This window comes from Biomphalaria glabrata, chromosome 17, assembly GCF_947242115.1.
Source record: "Biomphalaria glabrata chromosome 17, xgBioGlab47.1, whole genome shotgun sequence".
Lineage (NCBI taxonomy): Eukaryota > Metazoa > Mollusca > Gastropoda > Planorbidae > Biomphalaria > Biomphalaria glabrata.
The window spans coordinates 23,800,903-23,821,174 of record NC_074727.1 but is presented as its reverse complement, the minus strand read 5'-3'; the positions used below and the strand labels follow the sequence as shown (position 1 = coordinate 23,821,174).

Here is a 20,272-nt window from a genome sequence, read left to right as displayed (position 1 = left end):
TTGGATAGAACCTTGAGTCTGCCCACTTTCCTCCTGCCTTGGATAGAACCTTGAGTCTGCCCACTTTCCTCTTGCCTTGGATAGAACCTTGAGTCTGCCCACTTTCCTCTTGCCTTGGATAGAAGCTTGAGTCTGCCCACTTTCCTCTTGCCTTGGATAGAAACTTGAGTCTGCCCACTTTCCTCTTGCCTTGGATAGAACCTTGAGTCTGCCCACTTTCCTCTTGCCTTGTTGAGTCTGCCCACTTTCCTCTTGCCTTGGATAGAACCTTGAGTCTGCCCACTTTCCTCTTGCCTTGTTGAGTCTGCCCACTTTCCTCTTGCCTTGTTGAGTCTGCCCACTTTCCTCTTGCCTTGTTGAGTCTGCACACTTTCCTCTTGCCTTGTTGAGTCTGCCCACTTTCCTCTTGCCTTGTTGAGTCTGCCCACTTTCCTCTTGCCTTGTTGAGTCTGCCCACTTTCCTCTTGCCTTGTTGAGTCTGCACACTTTCCTCTTGCCTTGTTGAGTCTGCCCACTTTCCTCTTGCCTTGTTGAGTCTGCCCAATTTCCTCTTGCCTTGGATAGAACCTTGAGTCTGCCCACTTTCCTCTTGCCTTGTTGAGTCTGCCCACTTTCCTCTTGCCTTGGATAGAACCTTGAGTCTGCCCACTTTCCTCTTGCCTTGGATAGAACCTTGAGTCTGCCCACTTTCCTCTTGCCTTGGATAGAACCTTGAGTCTGCCCACTTTCCTCTTGCCTTGTTGAGTCTACCCTCTTTCCTCTTGCCTTGTTAAGTCTGCCCACTTTCCTCTTGCCTTGTTGAGTCTGCCCACTTTCCTCTTGCCTTGTTGAGTCTGCCCAATTTCATCTTGCCTTGGATAGAACCTTGAGTCTGCCCACTTTCCTCCTGCCTTGGATAGAACCTTGAGTCTGCCCACTTTCCTCTTGCCTTGGATAGAACCTTGAGTCTGCCCACTTTCCTCTTGCCTTGGATAGAAGCTTGAGTCTGCCCACTTTCCTCTTGCCTTGGATAGAAACTTGAGTCTGCCCACTTTCCTCTTGCCTTGGATAGAACCTTGAGTCTGCCCACTTTCCTCTTGCCTTGTTGAGTCTGCCCACTTTCCTCTTGCCTTGGATAGAACCTTGAGTCTGCCCACTTTCCTCTTGCCTTGTTGAGTCTGCCCACTTTCCTCTTGCCTTGTTGAGTCTGCCCACTTTCCTCTTGCCTTGTTGAGTCTGCACACTTTCCTCTTGCCTTGTTGAGTCTGCCCACTTTCCTCTTGCCTTGTTGAGTCTGCCCACTTTCCTCTTGCCTTGTTGAGTCTGCCCACTTTCCTCTTGCCTTGTTGAGTCTGCACACTTTCCTCTTGCCTTGTTGAGTCTGCCCACTTTCCTCTTGCCTTGTTGAGTCTGCCCAATTTCCTCTTGCCTTGGATAGAACCTTGAGTCTGCCCACTTTCCTCTTGCCTTGTTGAGTCTGCCCACTTTCCTCTTGCCTTGGATAGAACCTTGAGTCTGCCCACTTTCCTCTTGCCTTGGATAGAAACTTGAGTCTGCTCACTTTCCTCTTGCCTTGTTGAGTCTGCCCACTTTCCTCTTGCCTTGGATAGAACCTTGAGTCTGCCCACTTTCCTCTTGCCTTGGATAGAACCTTGAGTCTGCTCACTTTCCTCTTGCCTTGTTGAGTCTGCCCACTTTCCTCTTGCCTTGGATAGAAACTTGAGTCTGCCCACTTTACTCTTGCCTTGTTGAGTCTGCCCACTTTCCTCTTGCCTTGGATAGAACCTTGAGTCTGCCCACTTTCCTCTTGCCTTGGATAGAAACTTGAGTCTGCCCACTTTCCTCTTGCCTTGGATAGAACCTTGAGTCTGCCCACTTTCCTCTTGCCTTGGATAGAACCTTGAGTCTGCCCACTTTCCTCTTGCCTTGAATAGAAACTTGAGTCTGCCCACTTTCCTCTTGCCTTGGATAGAACCTTGAGTCTGCCCACTTTCCTCTTGCCTTGGATAGAACCTTGAGTCCGCCCACTTTCCTCTTTCCTTGCAGATTCCAATGAAGTGCCTGCCTTGTAACATTGGTAGCTGGATTTAGCAGGGTGTCTCCTATCCAGCTCCACTTTCACGTTTTGATGTCTTGAACTTTGGGGTTTTGTCTCGTTCTCTCCCACAAATTGACAGCAATTATTTTTTCTGGCCACCTAATATCCGGCGTAGGCAACTGTGATAAATTCCTGGAGTTTTTTCCGTATTTTCTTAGGACATATCCAGCAATCTCATGCAACTTTCTGTCTCGATTTCGCGTATTTCATGGTTGGTCACATTTTTCTTTTCGACTCGATCTTGGGGTATTTCTTCCATGTCTCCCACGTGAAGCTTTCCTTTGGAGCGAAATCTTCGTATCCATGTTAATGGATAGATTTCCCAATATAGGCAGCGGATCACGGAATGCGGCCCTTGCCTTCACTATACGGCATGCTACATCGCTAACTATGACACTGTCCTGGCAGATGCTTTGCTCTGTTCAATCTGCGTTGATCCAATGTCTTCTGTTTTGTTTAATGCAAATCCGTTGCGGAAGAACATTTTGAGTGTCCCTCTATCAACTCTCGCCCCAACTCGTCTCGTAAAATCGTATTAGCAGCTATTTGCTTTGCCGTCATCGATGAATGTAAGAAGCGTTAGAATATGAACCATGCGAACTATAGGACAGATGGTGGCCAGCTCATCTGTTTCAATGTCCAAGGGTTAACGAGAGTGTCATGTGGCCAGCACAGCAACCACTCTTTTTTACTTTTCCTCCAAGGTGCGTTTTAGAGATGGTTGGACTCAACGGCGATTTAAAATTCCAAAAATTGTAAAATCCCAGTGTTCATAAAGGTTTGAGTACGAAACAAAAACTCTGGTTTACGTTTTGTACCACCCTTTAAATCAGAAGAGTTCTTGTGACGCATATCATCTAGTGAGACCTGCATCCTGTGCCAAAAGCTAAAAGCATACCATTTTAAAAGTTTTAATTTGGACATGATTTTAAATAACTAATGGCTGACATGTCTTCTTCAAACAGACTCGAAGACTCGGAAAGCGTCCTGGGAGATTAGATATCAAATATATGTTTAAAACTCGATGTCAAGAGTCCCTTTCATTTTTCAAGAGATTTATTGGCAGTGAAGAGAGAGTGATCTTAAAATAGATCGCCAGGACGACTGGTCTAGTTTAGACTGTCTGTCTGCTTTCAGAATATACGTTGGTCTATTTTTACAAAGCTTATACTGTCTGTCTGCTTTCAGAATATACGTTGGTCTATTTTTACAAAGCTTATACTGTCTGTCTGCTTTCAGAATATACGTTGGTCTATTTTTTACAAAGCTTATACTGTCTGTCTGCTTTCAGAAAATACGTTGGTCTATTTTTACAAAGCTTATACTGTCTGTCTGCTTTCAGAATATACGTTGGTCTATTTTTACAAAGCTTATACTGTCTGTCTGCTTTCAGAATATACGTTGGTCTATTTTTACAAAGCTTATACTGTCTGTCTGCTTTCAGAAAATACGTTGGTCTATTTTTACAAAGCTTATACTGTCTGTCTGCTTTCAGAATATACGTTGGTCTATTTTTACAAAGCTTATACTGTCTGTCTGGTAAAAATTTTGAACACGTTATTTCTCCCAAACCCATTTTCGGAAGAGTTGAAACTTTACACAATTATTTATTGTAGCGAACAAAACACGAATCAATGAAAAAAATATAACTAATTAGAGATAACAACAAGAGGAAGTAATTCTTCAGTATTAAGAGATATGGCTAAATATGTGCGGTCTTATCCTCTGCTATAATTGTTCACGTTATTTCTCCCACACTCATTCTCGGATAAGTTGAAACTTTCCATATTTTTTATTGTACCTAAAAAAAAAAAAGAATTAATTAAAAAATAAACAACTTAGTCAATTAATTATAGGTTATGAATTGTTTTGTTTGATATCGAGAATTAGGAAATTCTACATTATTGAGAGTTGGTTGTAAATGTGAAGCTCTTTTGCTTCGATAAGCTTTACTTTTTAAAAAGTATATTTACAAAACTTTTATCAACTCACATTGTCTCTATGTCTGTCTGTCTGTCCGTCTGTCTGGTAAAAAGTTTGAGCATATTTTTTTCTCCCATTTCCCATTTTTGGATCAAGTTATACTTTGCACCATTATTCATTAAACCTGAAAAGACATGAATCACTAAAAAAAAAAGTAGTTAGTTAATTGTTGGTGATTAATTAATTTCAATAAGGGGAATAAATGTTACTTAATGAGAGCTGTGGATATATATGTATATGGATTTAGTCCCCTTATTACGTTTCGACACGTTTTTTTTTCCACTTTCTATTTTCGGATCACGGTGAAATTCTGAATACTTATTCATAGGCGATACTAATAGACGAATCAATCCAAAAATTAACCAATTAGTTAATCGCTTGGATTCTTAAGATGACCCCGAGTCCACCAAACTCTAGTAGGAGTAGAGGAGGTTACTCGTTGTGTTAGCTATATGACACCCTCGTTAAACGTCGGCCATTAAAAACAGATGACATTAACATCATCTTCCCCGAAAGAAGTCAACATCTGATTAGAGGGTCATTTTCTTTTTAGTTTTATGATTAAGCCGATATTAGGGCACGAACCCCCCAGAACCGACTCGGCACAACCGCCAAGCAGAAACACAAGACGTAAGGACGTACACAGATAGGATGGAAAGTCGTTTCATTCATGGGGCAGAGGATGTTCATCTGTTTCATCCATGGGGCAGAGGATGTGCATCTGTTTCATCCATGGGGCAGAGGATGTGCATCTGTTTCATCCATGGAGCAGAGGATGTGCATCTGTTTCATCCATGGGGCAGAGGATGTGCATCTGTTTCATCCATGGGGCAGAGGATGTGCATCTGTTTCATCCATGGGGCAGAGGATGTGCATCTGTTTCATCCATGGAGCAGAGGATGTTCATCTGTTTCATCCATGGGGCAGAGGATGTTCATCTGTTTCATCCATGGGGCAGAGGATGTGCATCTGTTTCATCCATGGGGCAGAGGATGTGCATCTGTTTCATCCATGGGGCATAGGATGTTCATCTGTTTCATCCATGGGGCAGAGGATGTGCATCTGTTTCATCCATGGGGCAGAGGATGTGCATCTGTTTCATCCATGGGGCAGAGGATGTTCATCTGTTTCTATAGCTGACGGCCAACGAAGGTATCATGCAGCCAGCACAACGACAATCACCTTTACTTTCCATAACTAATGACAGATACCCATTAGAGTAGGGTGGACTCATGGGCGACTTAAAAATCCTCGAAGCTCAAAATATAAAAGTCTTCACCTGGATTTGTACTTGGAACATTTCTCTTTCTCAGTCTTTCTTTCTCTCTTTCTCTCTCTCTCACACACACACACACAGACACACACACACATAGACACACACACAGACACACACTTGCCTCTTTGTACAACAGAAAAACTACACAAATAAACTTTTTTTTACACTAGCATATAGAATTGAGAGTAGGCTGCAGTAAAGCTCGAAGCAGAAATACCAATGTGAAGTTAACTCTACTTCTGGTACTGTATTACATTGTCGGTTCTGACTGGTTCTCTTACTTACAAGGCAGATGGTGTAAAGGTCACCTGTTTCTGTGGCCCACGGTTAACAAGGTCGCTATGTGGCCAGCACATCGACCAACCGCCTTTTCCCCAACTAATTTCAGGTACCCATTAGAACTGGGTGGACTCAGAGGCGCGCTAAATATTCCGAAATGAAAAATCCTGGTGCAGTCTGGGATCTCACCAATCAGCTTGTCTAGAAAGATCGTATGTACTGTCTACATATCAGTCTCTTCACAATCTGCAGAGTGTACAGAACAGAGACCCTATTATATGGTTGTCTGTTATGAGCTAATTCTATCAACGTATCTGTCTATTCATACTCTTTTAACATTCCCATGTTTAACTTTACAACAAGCCTCTAACAATCCTTAAGGAACGACAACTCGACACATTCCTGACATTCTCGGTCGAAGAATTATCTCAATGTATTAAGAAAAACAAAGATAACTTTGTTTACCCTTTTACTATTTAAAAAAGGTGGCGGGTTCACTATTTTCCCCTGCGAATATAGTTTACTAATTACCCTAATTATGCTGCCACTTAAACCCATTTAGTAGGAAAAAGAAATGAGACAAAAATGAAACACAAATATACAACAGGTGATGGCTATATGTTTTGATAATAAATAGTCGACTGATATTAGGTAGAACAGCTAGGGTATACTAACCGAGAATGAAGTATACACGAAAACGATATAGAAATATATTAACCTAGATGTAATTAAGGGAAGGAAAAGAAATTTCCGTTAACGGAAATAGATATGTACACGAAGATAGCTAGAACAGAGAAATCTGAAAGAGAACAGCAACATTTAAAAGAGAACAGAACATTTAAAAAGAGAACAGCGAAATTTAGAAACAGTAAAAAAAATAAATGTTATAGAAAATGTTAAATCACTTTAATTGAAATCTGAAACTGAAATAGAAATGTACGAAAATCTAAAATAATATTAAAACTATAATAAAAATGTAATAGAAAAAAATACAGGATGAAAAGAAATTACACGCGTGGAAAATAATGCTAACAAAAAAAAACGAAATAAAATTTGACTCGTATAATTTCAGTTTCCGTTTTTAAGCTCAACTCTTTCTATTCAATGTAATGGACATGACACAAATAAACTCCAGCGATATGTTATGAGACAAGATAGTTTGTTTTCAATAATTAAACTTGATTTTTTAATTTTTTTGTACAAAGCTTAAATCAAATCATTCTATCTGTCTATCTGTCTGTCTGTCTGTCTATTGACTATTGATGTACACGTTATTCCTCCTTCTTGCAATTCTGGGATCAAGTTGACACTTGGTACGATTATCATGGTTGATGAAAATACACGAATCAATCAAAGAATTAACCAATAGGTTTATTAATTAGTGGTAATTAATTAATTAATTTGGTTGTATGTAGAAAAAAGGAGATATATCCTGTAATAGTGAGAGATATGGCAGTAATTATGCGGTTCTTTCCCGTATATAATTTTGTTTATAACAAGTATTGTTTTTAAATTTTGCTTTTAAATATAATAATTTCAATTAATACGCAAAAGCCTGCAGAATACAATGTTTTAAGCCATTCCGCTTGAAACAAAATAATTTTAATTTTGGTAGTAATAGACTACCATCCACTCTAAGTTAGGACCTCCTTAAAAAGACAAAAGCGCTACTAACTAGTGATATTAAAAGAAAGTTGATACGAAGATAAACCTTTACGCATTGTTTAGGTTCCAGCTCTGTTCGTATTATATTTAGTTGGCAGGTCAATTCAGTGTCCTTGGCATTGTTTCGTATGTTTTGAAAATCACAAATAGAATAGAAACATGAAATTTATTATGTTTTTTTTTTTGTGTCACGATCGACTGCTCATTGTTGTACATAGCGTATAGAGTCTGGTCAAGTTTGAGGTCAAGATGTGTATGTGTAGGGGTCAAGGGAAAAGTCAAGAAACCCTTGAAGAGAAATTTGTGTAAATAAATTAAAGGGACACTGGGGAAAAATATTGTAAAAAAACGTTCGAAAACAGGGTCAAGGACAAATGTCTTCATCTAGAAAAGATTTTAGTTTAGAGAACATTCTGAACTCTGACCAACGACAAAACAACAACGAGAACCAAACAATGATGAACAAATAACGACATTCGAACTACGACAATGGAGCAACGACAAAGGACACGAACAACGACAAATAAACGATGAGCGGCAAACGAACGTCTATAACGAACAACGACATACGAACAATAATGTATGAAACATGACAAACGAACAATGACAAACGAACAAGCAACCACGATATCTTGTCTCATTTTCCTTTATTGTCTCCCCACAAATATTTGGTCATTTTTGTCTAGTTAATGGTCATTGTTCATTTTTCACTGTGCTTTGTTCATTTCATAGCCTTTTCGTCAAGACTTATGATTTGTTTGATTCTAATATTGTTCACTAGCCGACCCGCGGCGTAGCATACGCCGCTATTTTGTGACAGATGAACACTTCCTTTCTTTTTTTTTTCTGAACCGCGATCTCTGTCGCCGCGTAAGTTACGTGGGGTAACTCTAGTTCGACAGAAATAAAAAAGTTATTTTTCCATGACTTTTTCATTGAGGGTTATAGAATTGGCATGCGTGCGTGTCCCGCATGGTCGGGCGACGTAGAGAATTATATATACAGATTGTCTGAGTATGTATTTCATTGGATGAATTTTTAAGCCACACTACTAAACGCTAATCGGAATAATGGCAACACCCAATTTCTTCAATGTGTTATTACACAAGCGCCTCCGAACCTGAAGATGGTAGGTTACATGGTGAGACAAAAGACTGATTGATAATGTGAAAAACTCAACTAAAACTAAACAACAGAAGACTTAAAATGTAGTGTAATCAACAAACACACCCTGGCACAGATTGGTGATTATAATCGAGACTATTCGTCATAAAAGGCCTGAACAGTAACCTGCGACGTCACAACCTGTGGGCAGTGGAGACCAATCGCTTGTTGCCAAGTGGTACAGACCTGTGACTTGGCAACGAGCTATTGGTTTTAACTGCCCAAATGTTGCGACGTTGCAGGTTAGTGTTCAGACCTTCTATGACAATTCGTCTTGATGTATATTTCAATTAACATACAAGTCTTTACAATAGGAAAAACGTTTTTGGTAATTTTGGTTATTGTGTTTTCCCACCAACAGGTGTGTTACTGAATGCACTTAGGGAGAGGGAGAGTCTGACAGAGAGGCTGCTGAGTAAGACCAAATATCTGAAGATGCAGCTCAGGGAGTTGAAAGAGGACAGCCGGAGAACGGAGCTGGAGCTGCTCCAGGAGTTGGATATGCTGCACGATAAAAACAGTGTCATGAGGTCAGTGGTTCAGTCAGTGTCATGAGGTCAATGAGTCAGTCAATGTCCTGAGGTCAGTGGGTCAGTTAGTGTAATTGGGTCAGTCCATGGGCTGTTAATTGTTTTTATTTTATCCTTATTGGAAATTTGTTATGATTACAAGGATTTATTTCTCAAACAAACAAAAACATCCACATATATAGAACAGATATCGTTGATATAACAGCCGAAACAAAACTGAGTTAGAATTCCAATGAAGGCCATAATTATTATTCTGGATCAAACAATAAGTATTTGACATTAATATTATTAATGATAAATAAAGATTGTTTGTTCTCAAAGATGTTAAATAAAATAAAATAAAATTTAGATCTAGAGTAAAACACCAATACATTAAAACACTGATTTCCATAATACAGCTTCTTAAGTCTCATTAATAGAGATGAATTGTTATAGAAGGCCTCAACACTGGCCTGCGACGTGGCAACCTGTGGGCATTGTAGGACATTAGCTCGTTGCCTGGTCGTACTGACCTGTACCGTTGCAATGATCTAAACTGCCCACAGGTTGTGACGTGTTCAGGCCTTCTATGACGACGGGTCACGTATCAATGTTCGTGATTTCCTTTCAGCAACCTGCTGGACATCATCAACGAGAGGGCGGAGGCAGCTGAGGAGGAGCTGGAGCGCAGGGTCCAGGAGACCACCACCCACTCCCCAGCCCGCAGCGCCAGCAACGTCAGCCAGGTGTCGGCCCTGAGCGACACCAGCATGGGCAGCGACGAAGTGTTCCTTACCGCCCACTCCGCCAAGGAGGGCGTCATCACGCGCGACTGGGAGGTAAGGAATTGTGTGCTGGACTACGCCGAGTTCCGAGAGGTTAATAAATTGACTCTAGATGTTTCTGTGTTTGTCCCGCTTAAGTACACACGTTACATTCTACAGAGTGAGCAATATCTCTGACGCCACCTATTCTCGGAAATAGTTTTTTTCAAATAAAAGTTGTCCCATACGCCAGACAAATCTTATGTCTTCATGTGTGAAAGCGCCAATCGAGCATAAAAGGGTAGCCAGAATCAGAAAAACAAACGATTTTGTAGAGTTGAAATAGATAGCTAAATGACATAATTTTATTAAAACACAAATAGAAAGTAGAATATAAAGCTTAACTACTGAATGTAATAAACACTTTATAGAAAAATACACTAGACATACATTTAGGAAAAATTGATGGACGTAAATAAGAACATAGACTCTTTGGGCCACGGAGGCTTCATCAGCTATTTCTTCTTCTTCTTCTTCTAGCTAGCTTTTTGCTGTAAGCTCTTTTGCTACAAACAAACCGGACGTAGGATGTAATGATCCCACCTTTTCGTGAAGTTTCTTGAAAGTATAGATAGGTAAAAAAAAATATTTATTTTATACACACTTCAGTTTATGACTTGGTACAAGATTCAGTAACGTGGAGTAAACACACAATAAAAACAGGCAAATTGGATAAAAAGTCTAAACAATATTTTCATAAGTATTTGCTATACAACATCTCATCTGTCCCTTGACTTGCACTATAGGGGTGCTGTGACAGTTCGCGTTACAAATCCCTCTACTTTTCCCGGTCAGCAGCAGTTTTAAGCAGGACATCAGGAGAGAGACCGGTCCATTCTTTTATGTTATTCAGTAAGAGAAAAAATAAAAAATTATGATTTGGAGAAAATAAAGAAAGATTGAGAGAGATTTGAAAATAGATTTCATTTTTTATCTGTTCAGCAGGACTATGGTATTAGTAGCTGCAGGAGGCGCGGTTGCTGAACGGTAAAGCGCTTGTCTTCCGAACCGAAGTCCCGGGTTCGAATCCTGGATAAGACTGTGATTTTTAATTTCGCGATCTTTGGGTGTCTTTGAGTCCACCCAGCTCTAATGGGTACCTGACATTAGTTGGGGCAAAGTAAGGGCGGTTGGTCGTTGTGCTGGCCACAGAAACAGATGACCTTGACATTATCTGCCCTATAGATCGCAAGGTCTGAAAGAAGAACTTTACGTTTACTTAAAAAGCAGCAGTGGCCACGTTCTGAAATCACGCATCATGTTATTATGTTTTGTGTTTCTTTAAATTCCAATCTCCATAAATTTAAAGGTAGGTCTCACAATGTGCTATATATAGTAACTTTAGCGATGCTGCAAACACTACGGAACAATTTTGTTTTCCTATTGAATTGTTGGCGTCCCTAGAAACATAATTACAATAGCAAATTGTCTTCAAGAGCATTCCTGGCATTATGTACTCTTGAACATTCTATAAATATTGCTTATTCTGTATAACGTAACTTATGTCTGTCCAACGCTTTTTATAACCTGAGTAACAGTACTGTTCCTTCAACGTATCAGAATGCATCTGGGTTATTAAACCCAGCTAAAAAATTAAAGTGAGCCAAAATACGATAAGAAGCATATGAAACGTTTTCGAAGACACATCTGAACTTTCAGAAAATCTGTACTTTACTAGAGCAAGTGAGAAGCACATGGCGTGTTAAAGAAAACTCTCCTGAAAAAAAAAAATTATGCGGTCTTGGTCATATCCGGGTTTTGAGGCGTTTTTTTAAATGTTTAAGGTTAAACACTTTTAATTTTGCTCTGGAGATGGATGGGAGTCGCGCAGTGGTAAAATGTTTGTCTACCAAACCGAGAGGTCCCAGGTTTAAATCCAGGTGAAGACTGGTTGGTTTCAGAGGCTCTCGAAAGATCACGAAATTTATAAAATCCTAGTCTTCACCTGGATTCAAACCTTGGACCTCTCGGTTCGAAAGCCAAGGGCATTACCACTCATCCACCCCGCGTCCGAGGAACCAGATAGAGAAGATATAAAGATGTCTTTGTCTTCTTTGTCTAGAGTACGTCTTGTAACACACAATAAAAGGATTCGCATTCCAGTTGAAGGGTTAGTTGCTGTCTCCAATATTTAAGTCTGTTCATTTGTTATGTACATTACATGGTACTAACGCTTCACGTTTTTATGCATGATGGACAATATAACGTTTACAAATGTTCATATTTCATCTGTAATGATTTTTTTCGTTCGTCACCTTCACCTTGACCTATCCCTTAGTCTGTTGGAGAGTTGTTCCACCACACAAGATTTGTCGACCATCTTTCTCTGTTCCACTCTGTCTTTTGCCTTGGGTAGAACGTCTTTTAATGGAAGGACTGTCCATTCTTTGATGTTGTCTTCCCATCGCTTTCTCTGTCTGCCTCTTGTTCTTTTCCTGGAACTGTTCTCCGAAAGAAGGTCTTTGCGAGCCTCAAAGACTTTGTAATATTGCCATAGAGTTTTGTTTGGCGATTTTTTTTCTACAATATTTAGCAGGTCAACGTGGGGTCCAAGCGAAGTATTCAACCTGTCGCTCTTCCTTTCTGTTGCATCTTGAACTGTGATACCTGGGATCCTTCTGTAGCATCTCAATTCCATTGCTGGGATTCTCCCCTCTAGCTCTGCAGTCAGCGTCCAAGACTCGCAAGCAAATAAGGAATATGGCCATGACCAGGGAGCGCATCGGTCTAATTTTGGAGTCGAGGGCTAGGCCTTTATATTTCCATTTTCCCTTCTAATCCATGTAATAGAGACATTAATCTTCTGTATTGAATGTAAACTGAACAGATTTGGCGAAGGGTTGAGATATGTCAATTGATAGAGCGCAAGACTAAGAGCCAGAAGTACCAGTTTAACACACATTCAATTTGTTCTTCGTTGTTTTTCCTTCAACATAATTATTTCATATTTCGAATGACCATATAATAACTCTACAGTAACCGTATAATAACTCTACAGTAACCATATAATAACTCTACAGTAACCGTATAATAACCCAACAATGGCCCTACAATGATCATACAATAACTCTACAGTAACCGTATAATAACCCAACAATGGCCCTACAATGATCATACAATAACTCTACAGTAACCGTATAATAACCCAACAATGGCCCTACAATGATCATACAATAACTCTACAGTAACCGTATAATAACCCAACAATGGCCCTACAATGATCATACAATAACTCTACAGTAACCGTATAGTAACCCAACAATGGCCCTACAATGATCATACAATAACTCTACAGTAACCGTATAATAACCCAACAATGGCCCTACAATGATCATACAATAACCGAAACGGTTGAACGTGTCTTAGCATATGCAGATATTAAGATATAAGTGAATGAGTATTTGTAGATTGAACGTATTCAGTTCTGACGTTATTAGAGACCTCACTTCGATGAGTATTTGTAGATTGAACGTATTCAGTTCTGACGTTATTAGAGACCTCACTTCGATGAGTATTTGTAGATTGAACGTATTCAGTTCTCACGTTATTAGAGACCTCACTTCGTTGAGTATTTGTAGATTGAACGTATTCAGTTCTCACGTTATTAGAGACCTCACTTCGTTGTCGGACGTAACCTTCTTGTTGTCACTTTTGTTGGAGTTTGGACATTAAAGTTGACATTTTTAACTTTACCTTTACCTATCCCTTAGTCTGTTGGACCGTTGGGGCATCAAGCAAGACTTGTCGACCGTCTTTCTCCATTCATCCCTGTCTTTTGCCTTGTTTAATACCTCTTTCAATGGCAGGCCCGTCCATTCTTTTATGTTGTCTTTCCATCGCTTTCTCTGTCTGCCTCTTCTTCTTTTTCTTGGTACTTTTTCCTGAAGGAAGGTCTTTGCGAGTACACCGCATTGATGGCATCCTTGTAGAGGTTCTGGATAACTTTGATTATGTTTTTATTGATGTTGTACTTTTCCATTGTCGCCCAGAGTGCCCCGTGCCATACTCGATCGAAAGCTTTCTTGAAATCAATAAAGACATGGAAAAAATTCTCTTGGTGTTGGAGATATTTTTCACAGAGTATTCTGAGGTTTAGGATTTGTTCTGTTGTGCATAGATACAATAAAAAAAAACAACTTAAAAAAGACATTCTCTCTCTCTCCCTTTATCCCTCTCTCTCTCTCTCTTTCACTCTTTTTGTGACTTTGTGTGTGTGTGTGTCTCTATATCTGTTCTTTTCTTTTTTTATCTGTCACTATGTCTACTTGTCTTTTTTTTCTCATATCGTCTTTCACTCTCTGTCTTTCTCTCATTCTCTCCCTCTCTCAGTTTTTTTTATTTCTCTTTCTTTCTCTTTCTCTCTGTGTCCCTCTCTCTTTCTCTCACTATCACACACACCTTTTTAACAATTCCAATATTATGTTGCCAAAGTGAGTTACCAGGAAACAGAATTGTCTTATAGTCTTATAGTCTCTACTGCCGGTCCCTCGACATTCACGGACGTTAATGAAGTATGACATTTAACATTGAAATTACTGAAGATCTTGATTCAAACAACATTTTAAACTAAAAAGCAAATATTTGATATAAAATTTATTAGCTAGATTCTAATTATTACTATTATTACCGGCGAATTATACTTAATCTTGTCTCGCTTTATAGATCGAAAGTGGATTTTGTATACACACATGCCATTTTATATCATTTTGTAGTATTCAACGCTTACATAAGAGAAGGGCAGTGCGCTGACCGATTTTGTATACTCGTTCTCTGTTCTCCTGCAGGGTAAATTAAAAGTTAGGATCGAGTCCCTGGAGCGGCTTCTGGCCGAGGAAAGGCAGAAGGTCAGCATGATGGAGAGGAAGCTTCTTCTGGCTGGGATCGACACCACGGCGCCCTCTGTGTCCGATGACGTCAAGCTGAGGATGAGAGAGAAGGAGATGTTGCAAGAAGAGGTAAGAGTAACTTGGTTGAGTTTGTTGTTGTTGTATCTTTAGCGGCACCCGAAAGGGGAAAAGACGCTCTTAGTTTTGTGTGGCCTGTCTGTCCATCTATCCGTCCGTCTGTCTGTCCGTCCGTCCGTCCGTCCCGTTTAGATCTCAGAAACCAGAAGAGAAAATGAAAATCGGACATCATGATATTTTAGATCATTCAAAGATCTGATGCGACGGCTACTTTTTTCTTTTCTGAAAGCGAAAAATCTAATTTTTAAATCAATTATGCAAGCAGTTTTTTCATAAATATTCACCATTTTTACAACTATTCACTATTAATAGTAACAAACACTGGATGATATTTAGTAAGGGAGACCATATTTTACCATTTTTTAATAAGCTAGTTTTTCATATTATCGCGTGAACTGAAGTATTCCATCAAAACATTGTAACACAAAACTAAAGGAATTTGTTTTTTAACGGAAATGTTTTTTTTTTCTTGAGGCTTTGAATAAGAGATTGACCCTTTACAAAACAATTGGATACTCATTATAAGACATCAGTTAGGACAGATTTACATCTATACAATTGTTCACTATCACCTCTCCCTTGGTCTGCTGGACCTTTGGGGCACCACACAAGATCTGTTAACCTTTTTTCTCCCTTCTTCTCTGTCATTTGCCTTTGATAGAATTTCATTATGATATTCTTTCTAAAAATATTTAAACCTGTCTTTTTACCTGCCTTGGTGGACCACTTCTGATAGAATTTAATACGGATATTCTTCTGAAAATATTGAAACCTGCCTTTTTTCCTGCCAGGGTGGACCACTCCGGGGCCGATTTTGAGTTTGTGTTTCCACACAGTCCTTTTTTTTTTCGTTGTTGTTCAAGTTGTTGTTGCCGCTGTTATTGTGTTCATTCTCTTGTTTTTTTTTTGTTTTTTTTTCTGTAGTTGCCGCTGTCATTGTTTTCATTCTCGTGTTTTTTTTTTGTTGTTGTTGCTGATTCTCTTCTCCTTCTCTCTGTTTTTCTTCTCTCTGCTTCTCTTCTCTCTGTTTCTCTTCTCCTTCTCTTTGTTTTACTTCTCCTTCTCTCTGTTTCTCTTCTTTCTGTTTCTCTTTTTCTTCTCTGTCTCTCTTCTCTTTTTTTTTCTCTCTGTCTCTCTTCTTTTTTTCTCTCTGTTTCTCTTCTCCTTCTCTCTGTTTCACTTCTCTTTCTCTCTGTCTCTCTGTCTTTCTTCTCTCTTTCTCTCTGTTTCTCTTCTTCCTGTTTATCTTCTTCTTCTCTCTGTTTTTTCTCTCTGTTTCTCTTTTTTCCGTTTCTCTTCTCCTTCTCCCTGTTTCACTTCTCTTTCTCTCTGTCTCACTTCTATCTTTTTTACTTCTCCTTCTCTCTGTTTCTCTTCTTTCTGTTTCTCTTCTTTTTCTCTCTGTTTCTCTTCTCTCTGATTCTCTTCTCCCTCTTTCTTTTCTCTTTTTCTTCTCTGTCTCTCTTCTCTTCTTTTTTTTCTCTCTGTCTTTCTTCTCTTTTTCTCTCTGTTTTCCTTCTCATTCTCTCTGTTTCACTTCTCCTTCTCTCTGTCTCTCTGTTTCACTTCTCATTCTCTCTGTTTCTCTTCTTCCTGTTTCTCTTCTTCTTCTCTCTGTTTTTTTTCTCTGTTTTACTTCTTCTTCTCTCTGTTTCTCTTCTTTTCGTTTCTTTTTCCTTCTCCCTGTTTCACTTCTCCTTCTCTCTGTCTCACTTCTCTGTTTCTCTTCTCCTTCTTTCTGTTTCACTTCTCCTTCTCTCTGTCTCACTTCTCTCTGTTTTACTTCTCCTTCTCTCTGTTTCTCTTCTTCCTGTTTCTCTTCTTTTTCTCTCCGTTTCTCTTCTTTCTGATTCTCTTCTCCCCCTTTCTGTTTCTCTTTTTCTTCTCTGTCTCTCTCTGTCTCTTTTCTCTGTTTTTTTCTCTCTTTCTCTTCTCCTTCTTTCTGTTTCACTTCTCCTTTTCTCTTTCTCTCTGTTTTACTTCTCATTCTCTCTGTTTCTCTTCTTCCTGTTTTTCTTCTTCTTCTCTCTGTTTTTTTCTCTCTGTTTCTCTTCTCATTCTCTCTGTTTCTCTTCTTCTTCTCTCTGTTTCTTTTCTCTCTGTTTCCCTTCTTCCTCTTTGCGTTTCTCTTCTCCTTTTTTGTCTTTCTTCTTTTTTTTTCTTTCCGTTTCTCTTCTCTTTCTTTCTGTTTCTCTTCTCTTTCTCTCTTCTTTTTTTCCTCTGTTTGTCTTCTCCTTCACTCTGTTTCTCTTTTCAAATGTAAAACCGTTTGCATAAATTTGTTCAAAATATGGTACACTGTCTCCTACCCTATTAAAGAGTTCGCTGTGTTTGTTACTATTAATAGTGAATAGTTGTAAAAGTGGTGTATTTTTATGAAAAATCTGCTTGCATAGATAATTTTAAAATTAGTTGGTTTATTTTCGGAAACGAAATAAGTAGCCGTTGCATCAGAACTTTCAATGTTCTAAAATATCTTGATGTCCGATTTTCATTTTCTCTTCTAGTTTCTGAGATCTAAACTGAACGGACGGACGGATGGACGGACGGACAGATCACACAAAACTAATAGCGTCTTTTCCCTTTTCGGGGGTCGCTAAAAACAAACAAATACAAAATGTCAGAACAAAAGTTAATTTACAAAAGTGTGTTGGTAAGTGCGTGAATGCTTTTGAGTGTGTGTGTAAGTGTGTTAAGTTCTAACCGTGAGTGTGTTAAGTTCTAACCGTGAGTGTGTTAAGTTCTAACCGTGAGTGTGTTAAGTTCTAACCGTGAATAATGACACATATAAAATGAAAAGTCCTTGTTTACTCAGATCCGTAAAATCCCGACTTCTGTTTAGACATTGACATAATAAATAGTAAAGAAGAAAAAAAAAACCCAGCTAACTTAGAGAGAGAACTGTTATACTGCCACAGGTACAAGTCAACATTAGAGTGGGAGTACCCCCCCCCCTCCTAACCCCATAGACATTCATCCCCTCTATTCTCTTTCTCTCTCTCTCTCACACACACGCACACCTACATACAAAGACTCCCAGGAACCATTGGCCCAATTCCAGAACATCTCCGTGAGACAAGATGAGAAAGTCAACACAGAGTTACTGAACTTGAGAATTCACTTTCCTACCGAGACAACTTTCTTCTGTTTACCTCCCCTTTTAATAGTCTCTCCGTCTCTCTTCCATTTTTTTTACTCTTTTACAAAAGTTTATTAGGCGTAGACTTTTTCTTTTCTCTGTTTTGTTTTAAGGCTCGTTTTAAAGTAAAAAAAAATGGATTTTGAAAAAAAAGTATTTGGTTACAGTTGCTATGGAAAGACTTTTTTTTTCACTATTTAATTTTCTTGTACTTTTAAGACTTTTTAAAAAAATCAGAGAATGATTTATTACATTTCTTTTTAAAATGTCATAAACCATGTTTATTGTTTATGAGACTGATTTTTTCGATACAACATGCGAAAAGCGTCAGAGAATGAACTCTTGTAAGCACATGAGATTTATAACAACAGTGACTAAACCACTTAACAAGCAAAATATTAAAAAAAAATCTATTTAAAAAAAATAATCAAAAGGGGAAGAACTCCGCACTTACAACTCTACCATTTAATTAAGGCCGTAGAAGTTATTTCCCTTTCTCGATATCAAACAAAATAATTAATTGACTAATTATTTATTTTTAAAAATTGATTCATGTTTTGTTAGAGTCAATAAATAACTGTTTAAAATAAATCTCAACTTGATCCGAGAATAGGTGCCGGTAAAATAACGTTTTAATTTTTTTTTAAAGTGACAAAACCCGACATATTGAACCATATTAGTGAATACTAAGGATTAATTTTTATTGTTAGTATCAATCAAAATAGTTAATAACCAGTAATTAATTGGCTTATTAGTTGTTGTTTTTTTTTATTGATTTATGTATTGTCTATTCTAATGAATAATTGTGCAAAGTTTCAACTCTATCGTATAACGGGTGTGGGAAAAATAACGTATTTAACCTTTTTGCCGGACAGACAGAGTGAGTTGATATAACCTTTGTAAAAACAGCATATAAATTTCCAATGTATTAGTGTGCTCCTAAATACTTTCACTTCTCAAAACGTCACATCCGGTTTCAATGAATACATTCTATTCTTGCACTTCGTCTACAGCTTGGACTTCCAGGGAAAACATTTGTCCAACGAAATCTGTTCTATGTCCGACTGAAAACTGCCACTAACCAATGATTGGCCCATGAGTAACCTAGTTTAACCCCAGTTTTGTGATTGACTTTTGGTGCTACTGTAGTCAAGTTCGTCTAATTAACGTCAAATCTATTGCAGGGTCAGATCGCTAGTTGTTCTAACACCCAAGACCTCATAGTAATCAAAATGGAGAGAGATGGGGGCTTTACATTTTTTTAAAAATAAAACCTTGACATATTAAATTTTAAAACATTGTAAAGATATTAAACATACACTTAACTACTATCAATTATCCTAACAAGACAGTGAACAAACTAGCTTGTTGGATATATAGCTCCTTCTTCGTGATCGAGGATGAGCACATTTCTCATTTCTTATGGACTCGAAGGTGACTGTAAAGTCTAATACCCGCTTTAATAAGGCGTCCGCATACGTGGCATGGATGGGTTTGGTCAGTTGCAGATAGGCCTGATTCTTCTCTCAGCTTTGTGTAGGTTCGGCGCTCTTTTACGCTGGCCACTCTTCTTGCTTCAAATCTTGAGACTTCGAGACTCACAGCTTCACGCCATCAGGAGCGATCGAGAGCTAGTGCTTCCCATCCGTGAATGTCGATATCGTATTCCTTGAAGGAGCTCTTGAGAGTGTCTTTATAGCGCTTGTATTGGCCTCCCTGGGAGCGCTTTCCTGCACACAACTACCCGTACAGAAGTGGAAATGTTCGTGGCCCTCAGTGGATATCACTGGCCTGAAACCACTGATCTGACACCACTGACCTGATACCACTATTCTGACAACAATAACCTAACACCACTGATCTGACACCATCGACTGGCACCACTGACCTCACACAACTGATTTGACACCACGGATCTGAAACAACTGACCAGACACCACTGCCCTGGAACCACTAGACTGGCACCACTGGCCTGACGCCACTGACCTGGTGTTAAGCTCCTTTTTTAAGTCTTCAAATGAGAGTAGCGGCCCTCCACAAAAACTGACCGCGGCCCACATGTACTTACTTACGGCCCTTGATTTTACACGACTCTTGTAACAGTGTAACCTAACAAATAAGCAAATCATCATAACATGTTGCGTGGTGGCCAAGTTGTAAGACAATGGCTTTGGAACCGAGAGGTTCTAAGTTTGAATCTCGTTGATTTGGGATTTTTAAAAAAGGAAGCCCTTGCGCCCTCCGAACTCTAATGGGTACCAAACTTTCATTGCTCGTTGTTTTTGCCACTTGACACTCTCGTTAAACGTGGGCCACATAAACGTATGAGCTTTAAATCGTGGTCGAGAGGCTAAGTACGCTTGAACTGGGCTTGGTTTGGCTACCTATGAAG

General features: G+C 39.0%; 1 protein-coding gene across 3 annotated transcripts in view; it reads left to right on the top strand.

Moving 5' to 3' along the window:
- The window catches only part of LOC106070005 (titin homolog), a 187,517-nt gene that overhangs the window by 99,748 nt on the left and 67,497 nt on the right, over positions 1-20,272 (top strand). For 2 of the 3 annotated variants that reach the window (XM_056016501.1, XM_056016502.1), the window contains exons 12-14: positions 8,806-8,974; positions 9,585-9,831; positions 14,562-14,732. In XM_056016501.1, coding sequence (XP_055872476.1) covers positions 8,806-8,974; positions 9,585-9,831; positions 14,562-14,732 — 587 coding nt within the window. The remainder of the gene's footprint in view (positions 1-8,805; positions 8,975-9,584; positions 9,832-14,561; positions 14,733-20,272) is intronic. The other variant, XM_056016503.1, reaches the window with a different exon arrangement.